The sequence below is a fragment of the Chiloscyllium plagiosum genome, chromosome 9 (assembly GCF_004010195.1).
Source record: "Chiloscyllium plagiosum isolate BGI_BamShark_2017 chromosome 9, ASM401019v2, whole genome shotgun sequence".
In the NCBI taxonomy this organism is placed as follows: Eukaryota; Metazoa; Chordata; class Chondrichthyes; order Orectolobiformes; family Hemiscylliidae; genus Chiloscyllium; species Chiloscyllium plagiosum.
Genome location: NC_057718.1, coordinates 8462638 through 8488334, shown reverse-complemented (window position 1 = coordinate 8488334; position 25697 = coordinate 8462638). Strand labels below are relative to the sequence as shown.

Sequence of the window (25697 nt, the reverse complement as noted above, 5' to 3'; positions counted from 1 at the left end):
GTCCTAGTCATTATACATCATACCAGATGTAGTTGTACTCATTGCTATCATCATGCAACAAACATTCCTGTTACCTAAGGACAGTCTCTTCTGTCAATACTGTATAGTAGTGCATCCTCATCCAATTATCATTAGACAGGCCAAAGTCAAAGCAAAGACAAAGGAGAATTGATGATTGCAGATCACATCAAACAGCCCTTACCTAGTACCATTGGCTGGCAGAGACAGCAAGAGGGTTTGCTTGGATAGTTGGATGAACAGCTGGGTTTGCATTGTAGACGAAGGGGCTGAATTCTTACACCTACTGAGGTTACTGCAAAGTATGCTCTTTCTCAATCTCTCCCCTCGTCTGAGCCATGGTGTCCCTCAGGTTAAACCAATGCTAGTTGCCCCTTTCTAATGAGACAGCAGCCCCATGGTCATTGAAGATATTTTAAAATATTCTCTCATGGGAAATGGGCTTCGCTGGCTGGGTCAGCATGCATTGCCCATCTCTAATTCCACCTTGAGAAGTGGTGGTGAGCTGCCTTCTCAAACCATTGCAGTCCATGAGCTGTGAGTAACAATGGCAACTTTAGTGTTACTAGAGGTGGCAAATGCCACATCGTGTCAGTGATCATCACTTGGGAAAGTTCTACACTAAACGTGGTTAGTCCATGTCTGAAGTATATTCAGCAGCTTTCATGTCATATTTTTAAGTCCTTTAAAAGTATCAGTGAATCATGTAATCAGATTAGGGCCTTTGATCTCAACGCTTTTCCACTTCCAAGCCTCTCAAATATTAAGCTTTCAACATTTCCTCCTTTCTCATTGAATATAAAATAGGTTTTAATGGGAATGAAATCACCTTCTTTTGTAAGGTTATTTCACTTTCTTATTCCTCAAGCTTAACCTTTGATGGATAAAGGACATGTCTTTAATAGAATCATAGATTACCTACAGTGTGGAAGGAGGCATTTCAGCCCACATCAACCCTCCAAAAAGCATCGCACACAGATCTATCCCTGTAACTCTGCATTTCTCATGGCTAATCCACCTAGTTTTCACATCTCTGAACCATTTGGCATGGCCAACCCATCTAACCTTCACATTCTTTGACTGTAGAGAAAACCAGACTACCCAGAGGAAACCACAGACACGGGGAGAATGTGCAAACTCCACACAAGTAGTCACCTGGGGGTGGAATTAAACCCAGGTCCCTGGTGCTGAGAGGCAGCAGTGCTTGCCACTGAGCCACCGTGCCACCCTTTATAGGCAAGATCGTGAGGGGTTCTGCAGTCCTCACTTTCTCCTAGAAGATCGCGAGGGGTCTCAACAGGTTAGTCTGAGACAAGCCACTCCCATTAGCACCAGGCTCAAGAACATTAGTATAGGATTTGTGAGGTCATGTTGCAGCTGTACAGGATACTGGTTAGGCTACTCTTGTGTGAAATTCTGGTCTCCCTGATATAGGAAGGATGCTGTGAAACTGATTGGCAATATTGATAACACAAGACCAAACCTTTTTGTTGCAGTGAGTGGCTAAGCTGTGGATTGCACTATCCAGAAGTGTGGTAGAGGCAGATTCAATCATTACTTTCCAAAAACAATTGGATAGGGATATAAAAGGGAAAAAAACTGCAGGGTTGCAAGGAAATCTCAGCATTGCAGTCTGTGTCCAATGACGTTGCCCATGAACAGAGCTAACCGGGGTTTGTCAGGTTAAATGGCTCTCCTTTGTGCTGAAGTATTTCTATGAAATGTCTCAGAAGTGCAGTCAACATGGCAATGTAGGAAGCACAGAATAAAAGGACACAGGTTTATAAACTAGTCTAGTATCAGGCCTATGGCAAGTCACCTGATTGTATGTGCTAAGGATTCTTGGTTTCACTGACATCAGAGTGATAGTTAATTCCCTCTCACTCCATTGTGTGAGGGTCACTCAAATACTGAAGTCAAAACCAGTCTGGTAGCTTCCCACTGGCATTCTCTGCAATGCAATCTGTCCCTCATATCCTTCTTTCTAACTATTCTTGCAAATTCTATTCAAGATTCCATTGAACTCACTCTCTTGCTCCTCCTAAGTAACAAACATATCATCCTCTGTGCTCACTGCATCCTAATTGAGCTGAAACCAAGACTCAGTATGCTTCCTACATTGCATACAAACAGAAAACATAACAGCTCAGTACTGTAACGGTGAAAAATTGTTTTGCATAGATTCATGGTCATAGAGATGTAAGACATGGAAACAGACCATTTTGTCCAACTCATCCATACCAACCAGATATCCTAATCAGAAAGTGTGGCGCTGGAAAAGCACAGCCGGTCAGGCAGTATCCGAGGAGCAGGAGAGTTGATGTTTTGAGCATAAGCTCTTCATCAGGACCAGAAATTCCAACCGAATTTCGTCCCATTTAGCAGCACTTGGCCCATATTGCTCTAAACCCTTCCTATTCATATACTCATCCAGATGCCTTTTAAATGTAATAGTTACACCAGCCTCCAACATTTCGTCTGGCAGCTGATTGCATACACACGCCACTCTCTGCATGAAAACTGTTGTCCCTTATGTCCCTTTTATAGATTTCCCCTCTCACCCTAAACCTATGCTCTCTAGTTCTGGACTCCCCCAGCCCAGGGAAAAGACCTTGTCTATTTACCCTATCCATGCCCCTCATGATTTTATAAACCTCTATAAGGTCACCCCTTAGCCTCTGATGCTCCAGAGAAAACAGCCCCAGCCTATTTAGTCTCTCCATACAGCTCAAACCCTCCAACCCTGGCAACATCCTTGTAAATCCTTTCTGAACCCTTTTAAGTTTCACAATATCCTTCCTATAGGAGGGAGACCAGAATGCACACAGTTATCCAAAAGTGGCCTAACCAGTGTCCTGTACAGCCACAACATGACCTCCCAACTCCTGTACTCAATACTCTGACCAATAATTTTGGAAACAATGAAACAATCTGCCAAACAGGAAGGAGAGACCCGGATCTTACAAAACATGATTGGGTATTGGAATGGAAGAGTCAAACCACTAGGAAAACAAATAAAAGCAAAAGTTGTGGGATTCAGTCAATGGGTCAGGTAGCATTGGTGTAGGGCAACAATAGATTTACCTTCAGGTCCGTGACCAGAACTTTTCGGTGACAGGTCTTTGACTGCTCTTCTCACTTCACAAAGGGAACCGGACAACTCACTGTTTTGAGCATTTTGGGGTTTTATTTCAGATTCCCCAACATCTGCAATGCTTTGCTTTTGTTCCTGAATGACAAGGCTTGGTGGGATCAATTTTTCATCATCCTTGATGTCTCTTGACGTTTTATGATCAACTTGTTCAGAGACACCTTTGGAGCAGGTGGGATGCAAACCCATATCTCCTGGTTCACAGGTAGGGGCACTACTACCGCACCACAAGGAAACCCCCCATCTTGATTTCTCTTAGATTTCTAGCTTATTTATTTCACCTGCAATTCTAATCTATTTCTTATCTCCCTGAGCCTCCCCTTCTGCAAGCTTATATTTTGTTCTGGGCTACAATTGGGTATTTATTGCACTACTATTCCCTCACCACCTGAAGCCTGGAGGAAGAACGCCTCAGCTTCTGCCTCGGAACACTTCAACCCCAGGGCATCAATGTGGACTACACCAGTTTCCTCATTTCCCCTCCCCCCACCTTACCCCAGTTCCAACCTTCCAGCTCAGCACCATCCTCATGACCTGTCCCACCTGCCAACCACCCTTCCCACCTATTCGCTCCACCCTCCTCTCCGACCTACCACCCTCATCCCCACCCCCATCCAGCTATTGCACTCTTTGCTACCTTCTCCCCAGCCCCACCCCTCTCCCATTTATCTCTCCACCCCGGAGGCTCTCTGCCTCATTCCTGATGAAGGGCTTTTGCCCGAAACATCGATTTTCCTGCTCCTCGGATGCTGCCTGACCTGCTGTACTTTTCCAGCACCACCCTAATCTAGACTCTGATTTCCAGCATCTGCAGTCCTCACTTTTGCCTATTTATTGCACAATTCTAGTTGCCCTTTGAGGGGTGTTGGGGGGGGGGGGTAGTAGTCAATCTTCTTCATATACACTACAGCCCTTCGATATCCCAGGTTTGGACTTACCTATCTGTTTCTCAATTTATATAACTTTCCCCTCCTTAAGCCAAGCTCAGGACCCTCTGAATTATTGATATTTCCTCAGAGAATCTCATTCTGTCTACAAATTTTCAAATGTTAACGAAGTCCAAACAATCAAGTATTTAATAAGTATGTATTTAGTAAGCTGAGCTTTCCTGGAGTAAGGTTGATGTGTTGCACCCAACAGAGTCAAGTAGATGGTTGATGCAGGGTAATTAAAATTATCTCCTGCCCAAACATTGCGGTACAATTTGCCAATGATTTATATTTCGATTTACTGCCTGCAGTTAGTTAAATTGGTCGTTGGAACAGCAGTTGTAATCAGGAAAACGGAACAGCTTGAAGAGGAATGAGCCGCCTGCCTTCTGCATTAAGCCAAGATTTACCTTCCATAAAACAAGTGTGTAAAGCCCTCCGAGGTGTATACTGTTTGTTTTATGATGTAATGTGTATACAGTGTTTGAGGGCACCTTCCTCAATAGCAGTTGCTATGCAACGGAAGGTTAAAATGACAATTTTATCTATTTGGAAAGCTGCCAAATTCTGGTCACCACATGTGAGGGAGGTTCTTGCGGAAGGAATATACTAGAATATTCTACCCATGGTGAGGGGTGTCAGTAGGCAGGAGAGACTGGAGAAGCTGGGCAAGTCTTCCTGAGAGCAAAGAGAAGATTTAATAGAGATGCTCAAATTGCTGGAGGGCTTTGATGAATTAAATAATGATGGAGTGTTTTTCTGGGTAGGAAGTGAAGGCAACAGATGCCACAAATTGAAAATATTTGGCAAATGGACAATGTCTTGTGGAAGGCTTAAATTTTGGTGCAACCAGTTATTGTGCTTGGGTCACCTCAAGTGGAGTGGAATCAGAGTCAATGACAACATTCTGACTTGAAACGTCAGCACAGTGGCTTAGTTGTTAGCCATGCTGCCTCACAACATGAGGGACCCAGGGTCAATTCCAAATTCAGGTGACTTTCTGTGTGGAGTTTGCACATTCTCCCCATGTCTGTCTGGTTTCTTCCTCCAGTCCAAAGCTGTGCAAGTTACGTGAATTGGCTGAGCTATAGTGCCCAGGGATGTGCAGATTAGGTAGATAATGCAGGGTTACGAGGGTTGGATGGGGGGATTTTGGGACTGGGTGGGATGCTGTTCAGAGGATTGGTGTGGACTCAGTGGGCTGAATGGCCTGTCACCACATTGTAGGGATTCTGTGACCCTAAAAGGATAATGAAGAAAAATCAATATGGGGCTGCATCAATATCTCCTTCAGAAGCCAGCATAAGCTCGATGGGCCAACTAGCCTCCTTCTTTGTTTGCTGATCTTAAAATTCAAAACGCAGATCAAAGTTCCAAAAGTTGAACACTACGGGAACCAGCTTCACATGTTCTTTCACAATAATGATCAGATTTATTCTGTTATTATGTGAAAAAAAAATTTCAATTCTGTTTACAGAACATGCGAGGGATAATCAGAAATGCACAATGTGATTTATAGCCAATCTGTGCACTCTGAGAGAGTTCTTATTTACACAGCTGATCCTCTCTTATAACATGGAAGAGCCAGTAAAATACTGGGACCTGCATTGCTGAAATTCTGAATGAAGAAGAACAAGAAAGCATTAATTGACGTTCTCTGTGAACGGACTGTCTCTGGGTTTAATGACCAAACTCAGAGCGACTGATCCTTGATAATGACCGCCCCTGATATTTAGGCTGCATTTTGATCAAGGAGCCCCACGTAAAACCGAATCAATGGGAATCCCTGCTGGTAGGAGTCAGAGCTGGTACATAGGAAGATGGTTCAGATTGGTCAAGGTTAATCATCTCAACTCTAGGACGTCTCTGCATGACATCTTTAGAGTTTCATCTCAGTCTCAACCACCTGTGTTATCAATAACTTTTCCCTCCATCATAAAGTCATAAATGGGAATGTTTGCTACTGATGGTACAGTGTTCAGCACCATTCACAATCGTCAGACACTGAAACACCCCATGTCCAAATGCAACAAGACTTGGACAATATCCAGGATTGGGCTGAAAGATGGCAAATTACATACTTGCCAGGCAATAACTATCTCCAACAAGAGAGAATTGAACTATCACCCCCAGACATTCAAGGGTATTACTGTTGCTGAATGCCCCAGTATCAACATCCTGGAGTTATCATTAAACAGAAACTGAACTGGACTCACCATGTAAATAGCTGAAAATGTGTTGCTGGAAAAGCACAGCAGGTCAGGCAGCATCCAAGGAGCAGGAGAATCGACGTTTCGGGCATGAGCCCTTCTTCAAGAATGAGGAAAGTGTGTCCAGCAGGCTAAGATAAAAGGTAGGGAGGAGGGACTTGGGGAGGGGCGTTGGAAATGCGATAGGTGGAAGGAAGTTAAGGTGAGGGTGATAGGCCAGAGTGGGGGTGGGGGCGGAGAGGTCAGAAAGAAGATTGCAGGTTAGGAAGGTGGTGTTGAGTTTGAGGGATTTGACTGAGACAAGGCGGGGGGAGGGGAAATGGCTATGACAGCAAGTCAGAGACTACAATTCCTGCAGGAAGGAAATCACTTCCTGACTCCCCAAGGGCTCATGCCCGAAACGTCAATTCTCCTGCTCCTTGGATGCTGCCTGACTTGCTGCGCTTTTCCAGCAACACATTTTCAGCTCTGATCTCCAGTATCTGCAGTCCTCACTTTCTCCTGTCCATCATCGACAAGGTACAAGTCAGGAGTGTGATGGAATACTCCCACTTGTCTGGATGAGTGCAGCTTCAGCAAAACACTCAAGAAACTTGACACCATCCAGCAGTCTGTCTGAATGACATCACATCCACAAACATCCGCTCCCTCCACCACAGATGCTCAGTCACAGCAGTGTGTATTAGAGACAAGATGCACTGTAGAAATTCACCAAGGCTCCTTGGACAGCACCATCCAAATCCATGACCACAGGGGGAGTAGATACATGGGAACAGCACCCATTTGCAAGTTCCTGTCCAAACCACTCACCATCCTGACTTGGAAATATATCGCAATTACTTCAGTGTCACGTTCCTGAGATTTTCACCTTTCTGCATTGTTGATGTACATATATCAAATGGACCGTAGTGGTTAAGGAGGGCAGCTCACCATCACCTTCTCAGGGGCAACTAGGGAGGGACAACAAGGGCTGACCCAACCAGCAACACCCACATCCGAAAAATGAATAAACAACACTTGGATAATCAGATAAATGAATGCTTACTCTCATTCTTCATATTATTGCATAACAATAACAAATCAGAGATTTCTGACACTAGTCAAATTCTAGCACCTGTTGTGAATACAATAAACTAACAACCAATTAGGAAATATAAACATAGACAGGGTCACCCAGAGATTCAAATAGTAAAATGACCACTGCTGTGTCATATGATTTAGTATTAATTGGTTACTAAATTATAACTGAGGTCACTGACTGAGGCTTTTATAAATGCATGATTAATTTTGGATTGGAACCTCACTTAATAATTTAAAATCAACATGCAGCTGCCTAGAATTATTCCAGAGCTGATTTCTTACAATCTTGTGGTTACATTAACTGCTTGATTCCTTTGGACAATGGTGACATTGTGTGGAGCTTTGAGGGATGGACCTGTCTCCATTGAGGGTTCTCTGTGTCCCTTGGATTCTCTGAAACTATTGTATACATTAATTACCATATCTACAGTAATCACATTAAATCCCACCTACCTCAGTCCCAGTAAAGTACGTTTAGTCAAACAGATCTGTACCTGTAACTGACCTTTTTGAAAAATCCAATCAAGTTGGTCTCTCATGACCTTCCTTTAACAGAACTACCCTGACTGTTCTTAAGTAATCCCTGCTTCTCTAAATGCAGATTAATTCTGTTCCTCAGAGTTGCTTCCAATAGCTCCCCACCATTGAGATTGGATTGACTGGCCAGTGATTTCCTGTGAGAGGGAACCCACACAGATACAGAAACAATGTACAAACTCCACACAGCTGATCAACCAAGGCTAGAACTGAACCCAAGGTCCCTGTGCTGTGAGGCAGCAGTGCTAACCACTGAGCCACCGTGCCACGCCAAGAACCAGAATGCCCAAGTCTCTTTTGACAGCCACAATGTTTAACTTCGCATCATTTAGAAAGTACCCTGATTGATCGTTTTTCGGTTCAAAATAGATAATCTCACACTTACTTACTCCTGAACCCCATTTACCACAGTTTTGCCTATTCACTTAGTCAACCAATAACCTTTTGTAAATTTATACATCATTTATAAATGTATACATCATTTATAAATTTATAAATCATTGACATTGTCTGCAATGCCCCTAACTTTGTGTCATTACTAAATTTCGAGTTATGACTTTCTATTTCATTATTCAAGTGGTTAATAAATAAAGTGAATAATTGTGACCCTAACACAGATCTTTGTGGGGCACTACTGGTTACATCCTGCCATTATCCCAACCTCCGTCTCTCTCACTGTAGATTCTGTCTAACTCACTGAGCACTTCCAGTCTGTACCCATATGCAGCAAGATATGGACATCGTCCAGATTTGGGCTCTTCAGTGGCAAATAAAATTGGCAGCACACAAATGTCAGGCATTGAGTATTGTCAATGAGAGAGAATATATCCATTTCCCCATGGCATTCAATGGCATTACAATAACTGAATCCATCACTGCCAACAACCTGGGGTTACCATGGACCAAACCTGAGCTGGACCAGCCACATAAATACCATGGCAATAAAGACATAAATTCTGCACTGAGTAACTTAGCTCCTGACTCACCAAAACCTATCTACCATCTACAGGTAATGAGTCAGTGGCAGCACCATTGACAAAGATGCACTGCAGTGACTCACCAAGTGTATTTTGGCAGTGGATTTCAAACCCGTGACCTCTACCTCCTGGAAAGTTGGGGGCAGCTGATGCTCGAATGTGTCACCAGCTACAATTTCCCTTCCAAGTCACGCAGCATCCTAACTTGGATCTGTATCGTCATTCTTTCATTTGTCATTGAGTCAAAATTCAGGAACTTGCTGACAGCACTGTGAGTGTCACTAGCTGCCATGGACTGCAAATGTTCAAGATGGGCAGCTCACCATAATCTTCTCAAGGGCAATTAGAATCTCTACAGTGTGGAAGTATGCCATTCGATCCACATTGACCTTCCAAAGAGCATCCCACCAAGACTAAGCCCTTTTCCTATCCCTGTTCCCATGGCTAACCTATCTAGTGTGGATGCTAAGGGCAATTTAGCATGGCCAGTCTATCTAACCTGCACATCTCTGAACTCTGAGAAGATTGACCCTCCTCATTCCTGAAGAAGGGCTTATGTCCAAAATGTTGATTCTTCTCCTCCTTGGATGCTACCTGACCTGCTGTGCTTTTCCAGCAACACATTTTTCAACTCTGGGAAGAAACCATAGTAAACTCACACAGGCATAGGAAGGATGTGCAAACTCCACACAGACAGTCACCTGAGGCTGGAATTGAACCCGGGTCCCTGGTTCTGTGAGGCAGCATTGCTAAGCACTGAGCCACTGTGGCACCCATAACTTGGGATGGGCTCCACAACTCATGAATGTTTAAAACTAAATCCCATTTTTATTTCTGACCCGTGCAAGCTGCATCAATGCCTTGTTTTCTGTGCTGTAACCTTATAAAAATTGTTAGTATGATACAATTTAATAATGAGGAAATGGAGGCTAAATTATTCATATTCTATTAGACTAAATCACAAATGAGACTGATTTAATTTTAATAAACCACAGATTCTGGGTATCTAAAATCCAGAGAGAAAATGCTGAATGTACTCAGCATGCCAGCATCAAAATGGGGAACAACAGATTAATGTTTCAATTATATCAACATATAAGCCCCTTTATCAGAATTGGTTCTGTACCTAACCCAGCACTAATGGACTTACTGTGCAATTCCTGCGCTCTCTGGTTTTATTAAAAGCAGTTTAGATTTTGCACAAGACAGACATTAAAATAAGAGGCAAATAAATCAGAGGGCTCAATGTACTTCTCCGTTCCATTAACCTGCATAATTTGAAAAGACTGTTACAGAGGATCAGACACAGAAATGTATAAAACGTAATTGGGATTTAATTCACTTGTTTGATGTGGAATCGGAGCTAAGGTGAGGATTGACATGACAATAGGCGGTGTTGCTGGGAAACAGGAGGTGGAGGTATAGTTCATACTCTGAGATGATCCACTGGGAGAAAAGTTGCATCCGTATTCCAAATGGGATTCTAGGAGTGTTCTCAAATTTCTTAATATTCTAAAGTGAAGATGGAAGAGTGTTCTTATTTTGCTGTAGTTATCTCTAGTGAGCAACTATTTCTGTGCGTGCGTGTGTTTCCATCTTCTCAAGTTGCATGTTTGCAAAAATGGACCGGGTTATAGACACATTCCTTGATATATTCTGTCCTTACCTTTTGCAGTTTTTTCTATGGAATCTATGTCTCTGGCAATGCAGATTTGGTCTGAAAATGGTCATGCCCCAGTGATTAAAATGACGACAGACTGTAACTGATGTAACCAGTTTCTGCACTTGTCCACACATTACGGTCATTTATGAATGACCTGTCATATTGATATTTGGAGCTAGAAATTCATAAAGAAGGAAGTCAAAGCTATGGTAATTATAAACAGTGAATGGTACTAATTAGATGTTTAATGGTCTGTCTGTACTGTAGATATTGCTGGGATGGCCAGCTATTGCTCATCCTTAATCAGCATTCAGAAGTTCCTTGGGAAGATGGTGAACTAATTCTTGAACCAATGCAATCCATCTGGTGTAATTATTCTTTTGTTCTCCTAGAGGGTAGAGGTTGTGGGTTTGAGAAGTGCTCTTGAAGACCCTTGATGAGTTCCTGCAGCCCACATCATATTTAGTACACAGTGTTGTTATTGTGCATCGGTGGTAGAGGATGTGAATACTTAGGTTGGTGGATGGGGTGTCATGAAAATGGGCTATTTTTTCCCGGATGGTGTCTCGTTTCTCGAGTGTCATTGGAGCTGCACCCATCCAGTCAAGTGGGGAGTATTCCATCATACTCCTGACTTGTGCCTTGTAGATGGTGGGCAAGGTTTAGGGAGTCAGGAGGTGAGCTACTCACTGCAGGATTCCTAGCCTCTGACCTCCCCTTATAATATCTGTAGTTATATGATATACCAATTCAGTTTCAATTCAATAGCAACTCCAGGATGTTGATAGTTCAGCGATGATAATATCATTGAATGTCAAGGGGTGATGGTTGGAATCTTTTTTGTTGGAGGTGGTCATCGCCCAGCACTTGTATAGTAGAAATGTTATAAGTCAACTGTAAGCCCAAGCCTGGATGTTTCCCAGGTATTTCTGTATTTGGAGCTGAATTTCTTCAGTATCTGAGGAGTCACAAATTCTGATCACCGTGCGGTCATTGATAAACATCCCCATATCTGACCATATGACAGGGTAAAAGGTCCTTGGTGAATAAACTGAAGGTGGTTGGACTTAGGACAGAACTCTGAGAAACTCTGACAGAGATGTCCTGGAGTAGAAGTGATTAGCCTCCAACAACCACAACATCTGTGCTAAGTATGACTCCAATCAATAAATCTGAAGAGTGAGTATAGATGAGAGGAAGTAAGCAGCCCCCTGCACTTTTCACATTTCTCTGTTTATATGAACTGTATAATAAACGTTAATGACAGAAACATAATGTCAAATCATCAGTACAATATATTCCACATCCCTGAATGCAGAAGGCAGTTGATGAGAAGACTGCAGAAATACCAGCCTGAAACTTGTTAAAAATTAAAATTGCACCAAGGGACAGATTAGTTAATGTCTGAGTCCTGTTGAAAGTATAGGCCGATTGGGTGAGGGTAGAAATGTTGAGGTATTGATCATATCTGGGATCTTCATCTACCTCCGCAGACAAGCTTCATTGTAAAGTCTCACTTCAGGTTAACTCAACTCCACAATGATGAGAAACGGGTCCCTTGGTTTGTTCTGCCTTCCCTCTTATGGATCATTGAGTTAAAAATCACACAATTTCAGATTACAGTCCAACAGATTTATTTGAAAGTACTACCGAATAAACCTGTTGGACTACAACCTGGTGTTGTGTGATTTTTAACTTTGTACACCCCAGTCCAACACCGGCATCTCCCAAATCATGGAGGATTGAAATACACCTTGATTATTTCTCCCTCTCTCTCCCTGACACACACACACATCAGAATGAATAAACAACATGACATGACATCTGGCAAAATAAATCAGTTTATCAGTTTCCAGGAAAGCAGCAGATACTCACAGCTGCAGTCCATATTCTGTATTCCACAAAAATTAAAGCTTTATCAGTTAGACAGGAAGATCCCTGAACTCAGCAGTTAATGAATTTTTTGCACAACAAATTTACTTCTAAGAAACATAATGGCAGGGGCAGGTAAGAACAAAACTCCAGTCTAGTCTATTCACTGCTACAGTATCCCTCGAAAACCCTCACTTGATTCAGTAACAATGCATTAGTTTGAAAGCAAGAGCAAACATGTTTGATGGAAATGGAACTGGTGTGAAACTCTCTCCTCCTCTGGCATCTTTCACAGGACAAACACCAGACACTGAAATAAATACAACAAAAAGCTGTAGGTGCTGGATATCTGAAACAGGAACAGAAATTGCTGGAGAAACTCATCAGGTCTGGCAGCACCTTTGGAGAAAAGGTAGAGTCAATGTTTTGAGTCCAGATTGCAGTTCTGAAGAAGGGTCACTTGAATCAAAATGTCATCTCTACTTTTTCTCCACAGATACTGCTAGGCACTGAGGTGTTCAGGTGAGCTAGCACACCAAGCACCCGCAATCGCAACATAGCTAGGATGCTGACCAAAGTGTATCTTCAGTGGGGAGATTGAAGTCAGGGGTGTGTTGTCATGGCTATCGAAGGAAAAAAAAAATTACAGGGGAACTCTCTATGCTTCATGAAAGAGAATTGATATTGATCGCAAATCCTGAGAGAAACTCATGCACACTTGCTGCACTTAATGTGACTGAAATAAAAATACAGTGCAGCCTCCTGCAAAAGGAAATGCATGCCACACGCAGAGAGAGAAGACAACAGGAGCCAATCCACATCTTCTCCTAAACTCTGTGACAGCCTGTACTATTTGCCAGAGAAACATCCAAGAATTGACCAGCCCTATCAGTCACCAATGCATCCCCAGGCCCTTACCAAAGCCACCCATGCTGAGAATGGTCACTTTCATCTTGAAGAATGAACAAGATGACATAAGAGGTTGTACAGTGGCTCAGGGGGTGGCACGATGACTCAGGGGGTATCACAGTGGTTCATTTGGGTGGGACAGTGGTTCAGGAGACGGGATGGTGGCTCAGGGGACAGCACGGTGGCTCATGGGCGTGCATGGTGGCTCAGTGGTTAGCCATGCTGCCTCACATTGCCAGACACCCGGGTTCAATTCCAGCCTCAGGTGACTGTCTGTGTGGAGTTTGCACATTCTCCCCGTGTCTGTGTGGGTTTCCTCCGGTTGCCATGGTTCCCTCCCACAGTCTAAAGATGTGCAGGTCAGGTAAATGCCTCTTAAATGTTGTAATTGTACCAGCCTCCACCACTTCCTCTGGCAGCTCATTCCATACATGCATCACTCTCTGTGTGAAAAAGTTGCCCCTTAGGTCTCTTTTATATCTTTCCCCTCTCACCCTAAACCTATGCCCTCTAGTTCTGGACTCACTCACCCAAGGGAAAATATCTTGTCTATCCATGCCCCTCATGATTTTATAAACCTCTATAAGGTCACCCCTTAGCCTCCAATGCTCCAGAGACAACAGCCCCAGCCTATTTAGCCTCTCCATACAGCTCAAACCCTCCAACCCTGGCAACATCCTTGTAAATCTTTTCTGAACCCTTTCAAGTTTCACAACATCTTTCCAATAGGAAGGAGACCAGAATTGCATGCAAAATGTAGAGTATTAGGGTAGAGAAATGGGTCTGGGGGTGGAATACTCTCCGGAGGGTCAGTGTGGAATGGTTGGGCCAAATGGCCTGTATCCACATGGTAGGGATTCTATGATATCTAGACACAATGACATGTGCCGCAATTACAGCACAAACATAGCTAAACAGGTTCCTGGCTTCCACCTATTTTCAACAATCTATCTTTTAAAACAAAAGATGTATTTGTACAGGGAACCCCATGCAGAGGAAATTTTCAACAGTTTATGCTGATAAATGAAGTTTGCACTGGTATTGTGGTGTAGAGGCTTGAAACAGGCAAGATAAGATTCTTCTAGTTTCCTAACACAACAAGTTGTCAGTATTGGTGGAAGTGGCTTTATAATCCTGAGCAGTGATGGAGGGGTAAAGCTGAGTGTTATCACTGAATGTGTGCAGAAACTAACCCTGTGTCAATGCTAGTTGCCACTGCATGTCAACAAACAGAGAATCCACAAAGTATTATAACAATAGGGTGCAAAACATGAGACATTAGGGCTAAAACAAAATCAGCAGATCACATTTACAACATCTTCAACAGTAAGAATGCGTAAACACTAATGATCACAGTTTCTACAATAACAACTGACTTTAGAATGCCATCAATGAAAAATCACACAAGAATGTTGCAATGGGAAATTTAATGCCAAACTACATAATACGAAGTTGGGAGGGACTGGTTAAATAGATAGGTTTTAGAGCTCAGAGTTTCTACAATAAGAAGAGTGAAATAAGGGAGGTGCAGAGGTTTGGGTGTGTTTGGGAGGGGATGTCGGGTGAGTTAGGGAAGCTGAGGCATAGTTGCAAGTTGTCCAGTCATTAAAATTGGAGATACTCAAAATGCCAGTCTTAGATTCTAGAAGATTGCGTGATTGGAGAAGATTACAGAGATAACGCAGGTCAGGTCATGGAGGAATGTGAAAATCATGATGAGCATTTTAATTCATTCATGGGGTGTGGGCATCACTGGCTGAGCCAGCATTTATTGCCCATAGGAGAGTTATGAATCAATCACTGACATAAAACATAGACCATGGAACATTTCAGTGCAGTACAGGTCATTCGGCCCCCAAAGTTGCACCTACCTGTGAAACAAATCTAAAGCTCATTGAACTTACACTATTCCATTATCGTCCACATGTTTATCCAATGATCATTTAAATGCCCTTAAAATTGGTGAGTCTACTACGTTGTAGGCAGCGCGTTCCATACCCCTACTACTCTTTGAGTAAAGAACTTCCTCTGATATCTGTCCTATGTCCATCACCCCTCAATTTAAAGCTATGTCCCCTCGTGCTAGCCATCACTATCTGAAGAAAGTGAGGACTGCAGATGCTGGAGATCAGAGCTGAAAATATGCCTGAAATATCGATTCTCCTGCTCCTTGGATGCTGTCTGACCTGCTGCGCTTTTCCAGCAACACATTTTCATCACCATCTGAAGAAAAAGGCTCTCACAGTCCACCTTATCTAATCCTCTGATCATCTTGTATGTCTCGATTAAATAACCTCTCAACCTTCTTCTCTCCAATGAAAACAGCCTCAAAGCCCTCAGCCTTTCCTCATAAGACCATCTCTCCATACCAGGCAACATTCTGGTAAATCTCCTCTGCACTCTTTCCAATGCTTCCCCATCCTTCCTATAATGCTGCGACCAGAACTGTACAATACTCCAAATGCAGCTGCACCAGTATTTTGTACAGCTGCAACATGATCTCATGGCTCCAAAACTCAATTCCTTTTCAATAAAACCGAATACTCTGTATGCCTTCTTAACAGCTCTATCAACTTGGATGGCAACTTTCAGGGATCTATGCACATGGACACTGAGATCTCTCTGCTCATCCACACTACCAAAGATCTTACCATTAGCCCAGTACTCTACATTCTTGTTACTCCTTCCAAAGTGAATCACCTCACACTTTTCCACAATAAGCTCCATTTGCCACCTCTCAGGCCAGCTCTGTAGCTTATTTATGTTCCTCGGTAACCTGCAGCATCCTTCAGCACTATCTATAACTCCACTGACTTAAGTGTCATCCGCAAATTTACTAACCCAACCTTCTGCACCTTCGTCCAGGTCATTTATAAAAATGACAAACAGCAGTGGCCCCAAAACAGATCCTTACAGTGCACCAATAGTAACTGAACTCCAGGATAAACATTTTCCATCAACAACCACCCTCTGTCTTCTTACAGCTAACCAATTTCTGATCCAAACCGTTAAATCACCCTTAATCCTATGCTTCCGTATTTTCTGCAATAGCTCACCATGGGGAACTTTATCAAATGCTTTACTGAAATCCAAATCCACCACATCAACACTTTGCCCTTGCCAACTGTTTGGTCATCTTCTTAAAGAACTCAACAAGGTGTGTGAGGCACGACCTACCCTTCACAAAACCATGTTGACTATCACTGATCAAATTATTCCTTTCTAGATGATTATAAATCCTACCTCTTATAATCCATTCCAACACTTTACCCACAACGAAGTAAGGCTCACTGGTCTATAATTACCAGGGTTGTCTCTACTCCCCTTCTTGAACAAGGAAACAACCTTTGCTATCCTCAAGTCTTTTGGCACTATTCCTGTGGACAATGACAACGTAAAGATCAAAGTCAAAGACTCTGCAATCTTGTCCCTAGCTTCCCAGAAAATCCTAGGATAAATCCCATCCAGTCCAGGCATTTATCTATTTTGACAAGTTCCAAAATTGTGAACCTCAATCCCGACTCGTCTCGTAGCCTGTGTCTCAGTATTCTCCTCGACAACATTGTCTTTTTCCAATGTGAATTCTGACGAAAAATATTTATTTAGCCTCTCTCCTATCTCTTTGGACTCCACACACAACTTCCCACTACTGTCCTTGACTGGCCCTAATCTTACTCTCGTCATTCTTTTATTCCTGACATTTTTATAGAAAGCTTCAGGGTTTTCCTTGATCCTACCTGCCAAAGACTTCTCATGTCCTTTCCTGGCTCTTCTTAGCTCTCACTTTAGGTCTTTCCTGGCTAACTTGTATCTCTCAAGCACCCTAACTGAGCCTTCACGTCTCATCTTAACATAAGTCTCCTACTTCCTCTTGACAAGAGAGTCAACTTCCTTAGTAAACCACAGTTCCCTTGCTCGACCACTTCCTCCCTACCTGACAGGTACATACTTATCAAAGACATGCAGTATCTGGATTAGTGGTGCTGGAAGAGCACAGCAGTTCAGGCAGCATCCAAGGAGCTTTGAAATCGACGTTTCAGGCAAAAGCCCTTCATCAGGAATAAAGGCAGTGAGCCTGAAGCGTGGAGAGAAAAACATGCAGTAGCTGTTCCTTGAACAAGCTCCACATTTCAATTGTGCCCATTCCCTGTAGTTTCCTTCCCCATCTTATGCATCCTAAATCTTGCCTAATTGCCTCATAATTGCCTTTCCCCCAGCTGTAACTCTTGCCCTGCTGTACACCTAATCCTTGCCATCGCTAAAGTAAACATAACTGAATTGTGGTCATTATCACCAAAGTGCTTACCTACTTCCAAATCTAACACCTGGCCTGGTTGATTATCCAGTACCAAATCCAATATGATTTTGCCTCATGTTGGCCTATCTACATATTGGGTCAGGAAACTCTCTTGCACATATTGGACAAAAACTGACCTATCTGAAATACTCAAACTATAGCATTTCCAGTCAATATTTGGAAAGTTAAAAGTCCCCCATAACTACCCTGTTACTTTTGCTCCTATCTAGAATCATTTTTGCAATTTTTGACATGGGTCTGGAGTCACATGAAGGCCAGACCTGGTAAGGAAGGCAGTTTCCCTCTCTAAAGGACATTAGTGAACTAAATGGTCTTTTCTCTCCAATATTCATTTTGTGGTGATCATTAAACTCTTAATTCCATTTCTTAAAAAAAAATGAATTCAAATTCTACCATCATGGGATTTGAATCCAGGTCCTCACGATGTTACCTGGGTCTCAGGATTAACACTCCAGAGGTAACACCACAAGGTCATCACCTCCCCACTGAAGGGACACTAGTGAGCTAACAGCCAATATAGATTCCTGATGAAGGGCTTTTGCACGAAATGTCATTTTTCCTGCTCCTTGGATGCTGCCTGACCTGCTGTGCTTTTCCAGTATCACACTCTCGACTCTTATTGCCAGCATCTGCAGTACTCACTTTCACCTAGCCAATATAGATTAGCAAGTGTCAGGGTGTAGGTGAATGTGAATTGGTGTGAGTTAGGATTTGAGTAGGTTTATGGATACCTTCAAATTTATGGAAGCTAAAATGTGGAAGTTCATTCAAGAATGTGTTGGAATAATTAATTCTTGAGGTAACAAAGTCATGTAATAAGGACAAGTTTGTTAGAAAGATAAGCAAACACTCCATATTACAATTGAGAAAAGTGCAAAAGGAAGCAACAGAGTGAATATGTTGCTGTTTGTGTATTAAAGGCAGAGGGAATGTAATGAGAAAACCAAGCTGCAAGCAAATAAATAATATGCACTTTCATCACAGATTCATTCATTCCTCAAAGCAGGAGGGTACTTTAAGCATAAACAGTTGGAAATTGTAACTATGATATTGCACAACAGCCTCAGAGTGCTAGCCTGATGTTTCTGTCCTCTTGATCACCAACAATCTGTCTTGGTCCCCTCACCTTCCACCCCGGAACACTTCAACCCCAGGGCATCAATGTGGACTTCGGAAGTTCAACCCCAGGGCATCAATGTGGACTTCACCAGTTTCCTCATTTCCCCTCCCCCACTTTACTCCAGTTCCAACCTTGCAGCTCAGCACCGCCCCATGACTTGTCCCACCTGTCAATCTTCCTTCCCACCCATCCACTCCATTTTGCCCGAAAAGTCAATTTTCCTGCTCCTCAGATGCTGCCCGACCTGCTGTGTCTTTCCAGCACCACTCTAATCTAGACTCTGATTTCCAGCATCTGCAGTACCCACTTTTGCCTGGTCCACTCACATTAGCATGATGGTCAAGAAAGCCCATTTGCCCGAAAAGTCAATTTTCCTGCTCCTCGGATGCTGCCTGACCTGCTGTGTTTTTCCAGCACCACTCTAATCTAGACTCAGATTTCCAGCATCTGCAGTACCCACTTTTGCCTGGTCCACTCACGTTAACATGATGGTCAAGAAAGCCCAACAGCATCTCTATTGCACAGGAGGCTAAGGAAATTCAGCTGATCAACCAACACCCTTACCAACTTTTATAGGTGCACCATAGAAAGCATTCTATCTGGATGCATAACAGCATAGTATGCCAACTGCCCTTCCCAAGACTGCAGGAAACTACAGAGAACCGCGAACACAGCCCAGTCAATTACATAAACCAGCCTCCCACCCATTCACCCCATCTATACTTCCTGTTGCTTTAGGAAAGCAATCAACATAATTAAAGACCCCTCCCACCCCAGTTATACTCTCTTATGAGTCAAGAACAGCTTTGTTCCCCCATTATCAGACTTCTGAACAGATCTCTCAAATGTTCATGTTGACCTCTCCCTGCACCTTCTCTGTGGCTGTGACATTGTATTCTGCACTCTGTTCTGCTATTCTGATGCACTTTGTATGATACAGTCTGCCTGTACAGCACACAAACATTTTCTACTGTATGTTGGTACATGTGACAACAATAAATCAAAACAAATCAAAGATCTCACTTGATATTATGTAAAATCAATGAACTGATCACAAAAAAGCCATTCAGTTCAATACATTCATGTGTTTATGCTTCCCACAACTTACACCCACCTCTTCTCCATTTAACCCGATCAGAATTTCCATCTTTCCATCCTTCCATGTGTGCTTACTTCATTTGCCCTTAAATGCACCAGAGGAATGTCACATAAATGCACAAAGGATTTGTTCACTGTTTTGGTTGATAGGGATATCTAATCCACAAAGCTACTGGCTAAGCTTTGAAAAGAGTATCGTTGCAATGTATAAAGATGGTGTCCTCTAGACCTAGCTGTCAATTGTACTGCATGGAACAATGGTGTCAGCAAAGCACCACAACCCACAAAGCACCCCCTCCCCTCACCCCACCCAGTTCAATGAATACATGCACTTTTTTAAGTTTAAATGTCACATTTGGGCATCACAGAAAAATCAGCACTTATTGTGCCATTCCTAATTTCCCTTGACAAGATAGTGATAAGATATCTTTTATTTTCAATAGAGCTGAATGAGTTCCAGACGATTTCACAAGTCACTTAAGTTTCTATCACATTGCTAGAAGCTTGAAGACACTTTATTTCAGAATGGGTAAGGATAGTAGATTCCCTTCCAGTGTTTGATGGTTTGAATTAGGTTTGTTTGCAAGGAGCTTCCTATATTCAAATAGCCTAGGGCTTTTGGAGGTGATGCTTATGCAGAATAATTGCACGAGAGGAGCTGACAGATGAATCAACATCTCAAAGAATGGAGGAAGAACGCAAAAATGGGGAATTTATCTTAACAATGTGATGAGTATATTACAAAGTGCTGTTAGAGATATGACAGAACAACATACTGGCACAAATACACCTGGTGTCCCAGTGGGGCATCTACTGAATATTTATTGCACATGTGAAGATATGCAACTTGCATTTATATCATGCTGCGATTGCAATTAAATGTCCCCAGATCTTTAATAGGCAGCAGTAAAGCTTCTTATTAATAAAAATATGTTTAGAGGTGACCAAAAGCATAGTTACAGGAGTAGGATTTGAAAAGGCTTTGGAACAGAAAGTTGACAATAAAAATAGAAAAAGCTGGAAATGCTCATCAGGTCAGACAGCATCTGCAAAATTGCAGGGTTAACATTTCATGTTGCAATGACCCCCTCCCCCCACCCATATACTCCTGCAGAGGGTACATAATGAAACTGCCTTTTTTTCCCAAAATGAAAACAGAAAGGGCTGGAGAAACTCTGCAGGTCTGGCAGCATCTGTTGAGAGAAAACAGTCAGAGGTCACATGACACCAAGTTATAGTCCAATAGATTTTATTTGAAATCGAAAGCTTTTGAAATGGTGCTCCTTCATCAGGTGAAGTGGATGGAAGGGCATAGTCAGAGGATTTACAGGCTGAGAGATCATTGCAAAGTAATTCCAGGTCATTAAGAGCATCAAATGATAGTACAAATGGTGTGAGGGGAGTGTCAACAGGCTGGATAACAAGTCTTTGGAGGTGATCAAAAGTGTCAAACAGTGTGAGTGAGGTGTCAATAGCGGAATAGCAACTAAAGCGTGTGATGTTAAATCAACCTGATGGACTTTAAACTGGTGTCATGTGACTTCTGACTTTGTCAACTCCAGTCTAACACTGGCACCTCCACATTGAGAGAAAATGGAATTAATATTTCAAGACCAGTAACCATTCTTCAGAACTTCTTTCTGAGTTCTTTAGAGGTTCTACTAACTGAGTGAGGAGAAAGTGAGGTCTGCAGATGCTGGAGATCAGAGCTGAAAATGTGTTGCTGGAGAAGCGCAGCAGGTCAGGCAGCATCCAGGGAACAGGAGAATTGACGTTTCGGGCATAAGCCCTTTTTCATACTAACTGAGTGAGGCAATTGCCATGCCACAATGTATTTATCTTTTAACAATTATAATAGCTAGTATTCATATATTTTTCAACCAATGAATGCACATCCTATGAGAAAGGTCAATTATTCAAACTTTGCACTGCTGTACTGCATGGGATTTTAGATTGTACTGTCATTCCATGTCCACTATCTTTGTTCTAATTGTATCATACAGACAGCTTGAGAGGTTTGGGGGGGGGGGGGGAGGGGAGTGATAGCAAGGAATATGAGAACATTATTTCTTTCATCATTGAAGCTCCCAATGTGATGAATGTAAAGATCATTCCATACATTTGAGGGTTGTCTATTAGAAAAAAAAATCCCTTCACCCTGGTAAAGAAACTGAAGTGCCTCAATCTCTCTGAAAGGATGTAATTTGTCTGCTTTCTTACAAATTCCATTTCTTTTCAAATTTTGAGTGCTTAGAGCTACTATTTACTAAAAATGGATTACTGCATTCAATTATCTTCATTTTATTATAACTGGGATGAATATCTAGAAGAATACACCAACAGATAGAAGGGGAATTTGGTAAGTTAATAGATTGATAGACCAGAAGACAGGTAGATACATATATACAAAACAAACAGAAAGTGTCTGATAAAGTCAACACTAGACAATTGCAGATGGAACTGACTAGATGTCCCACTTACCTGTCTGCACTGAGAGCCGTCAGGGTGAACACTGACACTCCCACTGAGGTGAGTTGGATCATGGGGATGAGCTTACAAGCCAGTGAGCCGAAGATCCAATCCTCAAAGAAATACCTGGCAGCGTCCACTGGGACACAAGTGACCAGGAGCAGCAGGTCACCAGCTGCTAAACTGGAAATGAAAATGTTAGGCACACTTCTCATAGCGCTGTTAGCTACAAAGACCCTGACCAAAGTGATGTTCCCCAGCAAGCCCACTGTGATGAGGAGGAGGTAGATGGGGGGGATGATGCATCGGATCACAAAGAACGCGGTGTCAAGGTAGACTATCTCCTCTGTAAAGTTGTTCCAAGTTGCTCCGTTGAGTGAAAGAAAAGTACCGTTGTCGAACAGTTCACCATCCATCCTCCTGAAGCGTTGGCTCCTGTCCCAAGGGGAAAATAAATGCTGGACAAGGATGCCTTATGCTTTCGCTACAATGGTCTCAACTCCACCCCCACCTACTACCTCAACCTCGTGAGGTCAGCTCCTTTCCAGACAGTCAATTATCTGGATAATCAGCAAGTTGCGTCACTGTTCTTTCGCAACAAGTTCCCTGAAAGAAAGAAGAAGAAGAGAAGTCAACCGAAATTCTGGGAACACGTTCACAAGAATATCAACCACCAGACGTTCACATTTCATTCTCTAAATATTCCCAAATCATCTACAAACAAAAGTTAAAAATAAGTGCCGCAGGGCTTGGAGATTACCTGAGACTGCAAGAGAGAGCCGGTTGCCCGCTGCTATCCAGTCTCAGCGTCTGTGGAAGGAGCTGACCCCGATGCGTGGTGCTGAAACTGTGGAGTGAACTGACTGTCCGCTGCTACCCAGTCTTGGCGTCTGTGGAAGGAGCTGTCCTCGATGCGTGATGCTGAAACTGTGGAGCGAGCTGACTGTCCGCTGCTATCAAGTCTCAGCGTCTGTGGAAGGAGCTGTCCCCGATGCGTGGTGCTGAAACTGTGGAGTGAGCTGACTGTCCGCTGCTACCCAGTCTTAGCGTCTGTGGAAGGAGCTGTCCTCGATGCGTGGTGCTGAAACTGAGGAGCGAGCTGACTGTCCGCAGCTATCCAGTCTTGGCGTCTGTGGAAGGAGCTGACCCCGATGCGTGGTGCTGAAACTGAGGAGCGAGCTGACTGTCCGCTGCTATCAAGTCTCAGCGTCTGTGGAAGGAGCTGTCCCTGATGCGTGGTGCTGACATAGTCGGGAGAGCTGGCTGTGCGCTGTTGTCCAGTCTCAGCAACCGTGAAAAGAGCTGTCTCTGAGGTGCGGTGCTGAAACTGTAAACCTTCCCTCTTGCCTTCAGCGCCGCGATTTTCCTTTCCTCTGACCGATTTCTCTGTTTAATAATAATTTTCTGACTCCTTTTGTTTCAACTCGTTACTTCTTCCGTATCTGACTTTCTGCTGTTCTTCTTACTGTGTGTTCCTGTATCCCCTTCTGCTAGCTTTCTCTTCCACTTCAAATCTCCACTTTCCACCGACCTTTTATCTCACTGTGTTGAATTCTTTCATACTCCTTTGCTTTATTTTTCACTTCACATTTATTCAGATTCTTCCTCCTCACTCACTCCTCTCCTCTTTCTCTCTACCTTTGCATCCGTCTTTCAGACACTGTTTTTATCACTTCTCGCCCACTCTTAATTTCTCGATTTCAGATTGAGCCCTAGGTTTTTTTTTCTTTTTTTATTCCCTCTCTCTGTCTTTAAACAATCGTCATTGATCAGTTCTCAGAGCTGGCAGTTATACTTGTTTCTCCCATAACAGAGTAATCATGTTATCAAAAAAAGAAATTATATTTTATTAGAAAAAGTCACTGGGCTCAGATGAAAAATGATGAAAGTTATTACTGAATCCAAAGAGAAGATCATTCAGGGAACACCTCTCCCTGTACAATAACAACTCTGCATTGACATATCAAATAACCCAAACCAGCCAGAATCCATTGCTACAATCCCAATGTTGTCATTCTTTTCGTTCCCAGGAATGCTTGACTATCCAATGCCTTCAGCAGCTGTAATCCTGTTCTATTCTTGGATAGAGGGTTGGTTCTGATTAGATTGCAAATTGTCTGCAATTCAATTTTCTAAAACCGAAGTCCCAATATCCTTTTCTAAAGGTTCCTGTGAGGACTACCTTTCCCCAGGTAATGAGTGTGAACCCCTCAATGTTAAGCACACACTAACTCTGGAAACTAACATGTGCAACAAGTAAAGGTTTTCACAATGTGTTGGTATGTTCCACACAAATACCCAAATAGCAAAAACATTCAATGTTTTAATTGCTCCTGGTTCTGTGCACCAACCAACACTAATCTTGAACCCCTCAAAGAAATGGATCCACATTAAAGACAATATGGACATTAGAAAGTGGGATCTTTGGGGCTGTTCTTTTTTTAAAAAAATCTTTGGTATTAGAACAGCACTGGTGGATTGGATAGAGGGCAGTGTAAAGTTGGAGATCAGAGACTCCATGCCAGTACCAAGGTATTCAAAATGGAAGCATGCTAAATTGCACAGGCACTGAGCTGTTTTCATCCTGCAGATTCTCATATCTCTAGCTCTTAAAGGATAGGGATGGCAACACATGTGAGAACCCAACCAGTCATACCATGGATAGCCCCTCAGGATGTTCGACTTTCACAGCCACCACTTTAAGACCAGCAGCAAGCAATCTCAAACTGAAAAGTTGTTCTTTGCTAATGTAAGTATTCTTATAAATCACTTTTCTTCAAAGCTAATGGGGAATTCGTCCAATTGGGTATTCACAGCTGCTTCTGGAATCTACATCTTGTGATCATTTAGAACAAGTTAAGGGTGCTAGGATTTCAAAGGCAGACCCAAATTCAGAGAAAGGAGGATTATCTGAAATATGAGACTGTTATACCTGGCAGTGAAGCAAGTCTCATTGATACTTTCACATTGCAAACAGCAAACAAAAATAGAATGGAAGAATGTGAATTAATGGAGCTACCAGTTGGAGCTGGGCTTCTTCACAGTTTCCAATTCTGAAAGGGAAGTTTGGACATTTCAGCCACTTTGTTGATGTTAATGTTGGTATCAATCTTGTGGAATCACTTCTCAATGGGATGGTGTAGTTACAGACATTTTCTAATCAACTTGCTCAGGGATGTTCTTACACACCTTTGGAGAAGGTGGAACTTGAATACTTGTGATGCATTGCCATTGCAGTACACGAGTTATCCAGGAAGCTAATATCCATGCTCACTTTATCTTTTGATAGAATGTGGGCATCATTGACAAGGCCATTACTTGTTTCCCATCCATAACTGCACTTCCA

The 25697-nt window shown here is 42.7% G+C and overlaps 1 protein-coding gene across 1 annotated transcript in view; it reads right to left on the bottom strand.

The window, feature by feature from the left end:
* The window catches only part of nmbr (neuromedin B receptor), a 33524-nt gene extending 9871 nt beyond the window's left edge, over window positions 1-23653 (bottom strand). Inside the window, exon 1 of the mRNA XM_043696749.1 lies at window positions 22364-23653. Within this exon, the coding sequence (XP_043552684.1) occupies window positions 22364-22767 (404 nt within the window). The 5' untranslated portion in view covers window positions 22768-23653. The remainder of the gene's footprint in view (window positions 1-22363) is intronic.
* Window positions 23654-25697: the final 2044 nt, after the last annotated feature.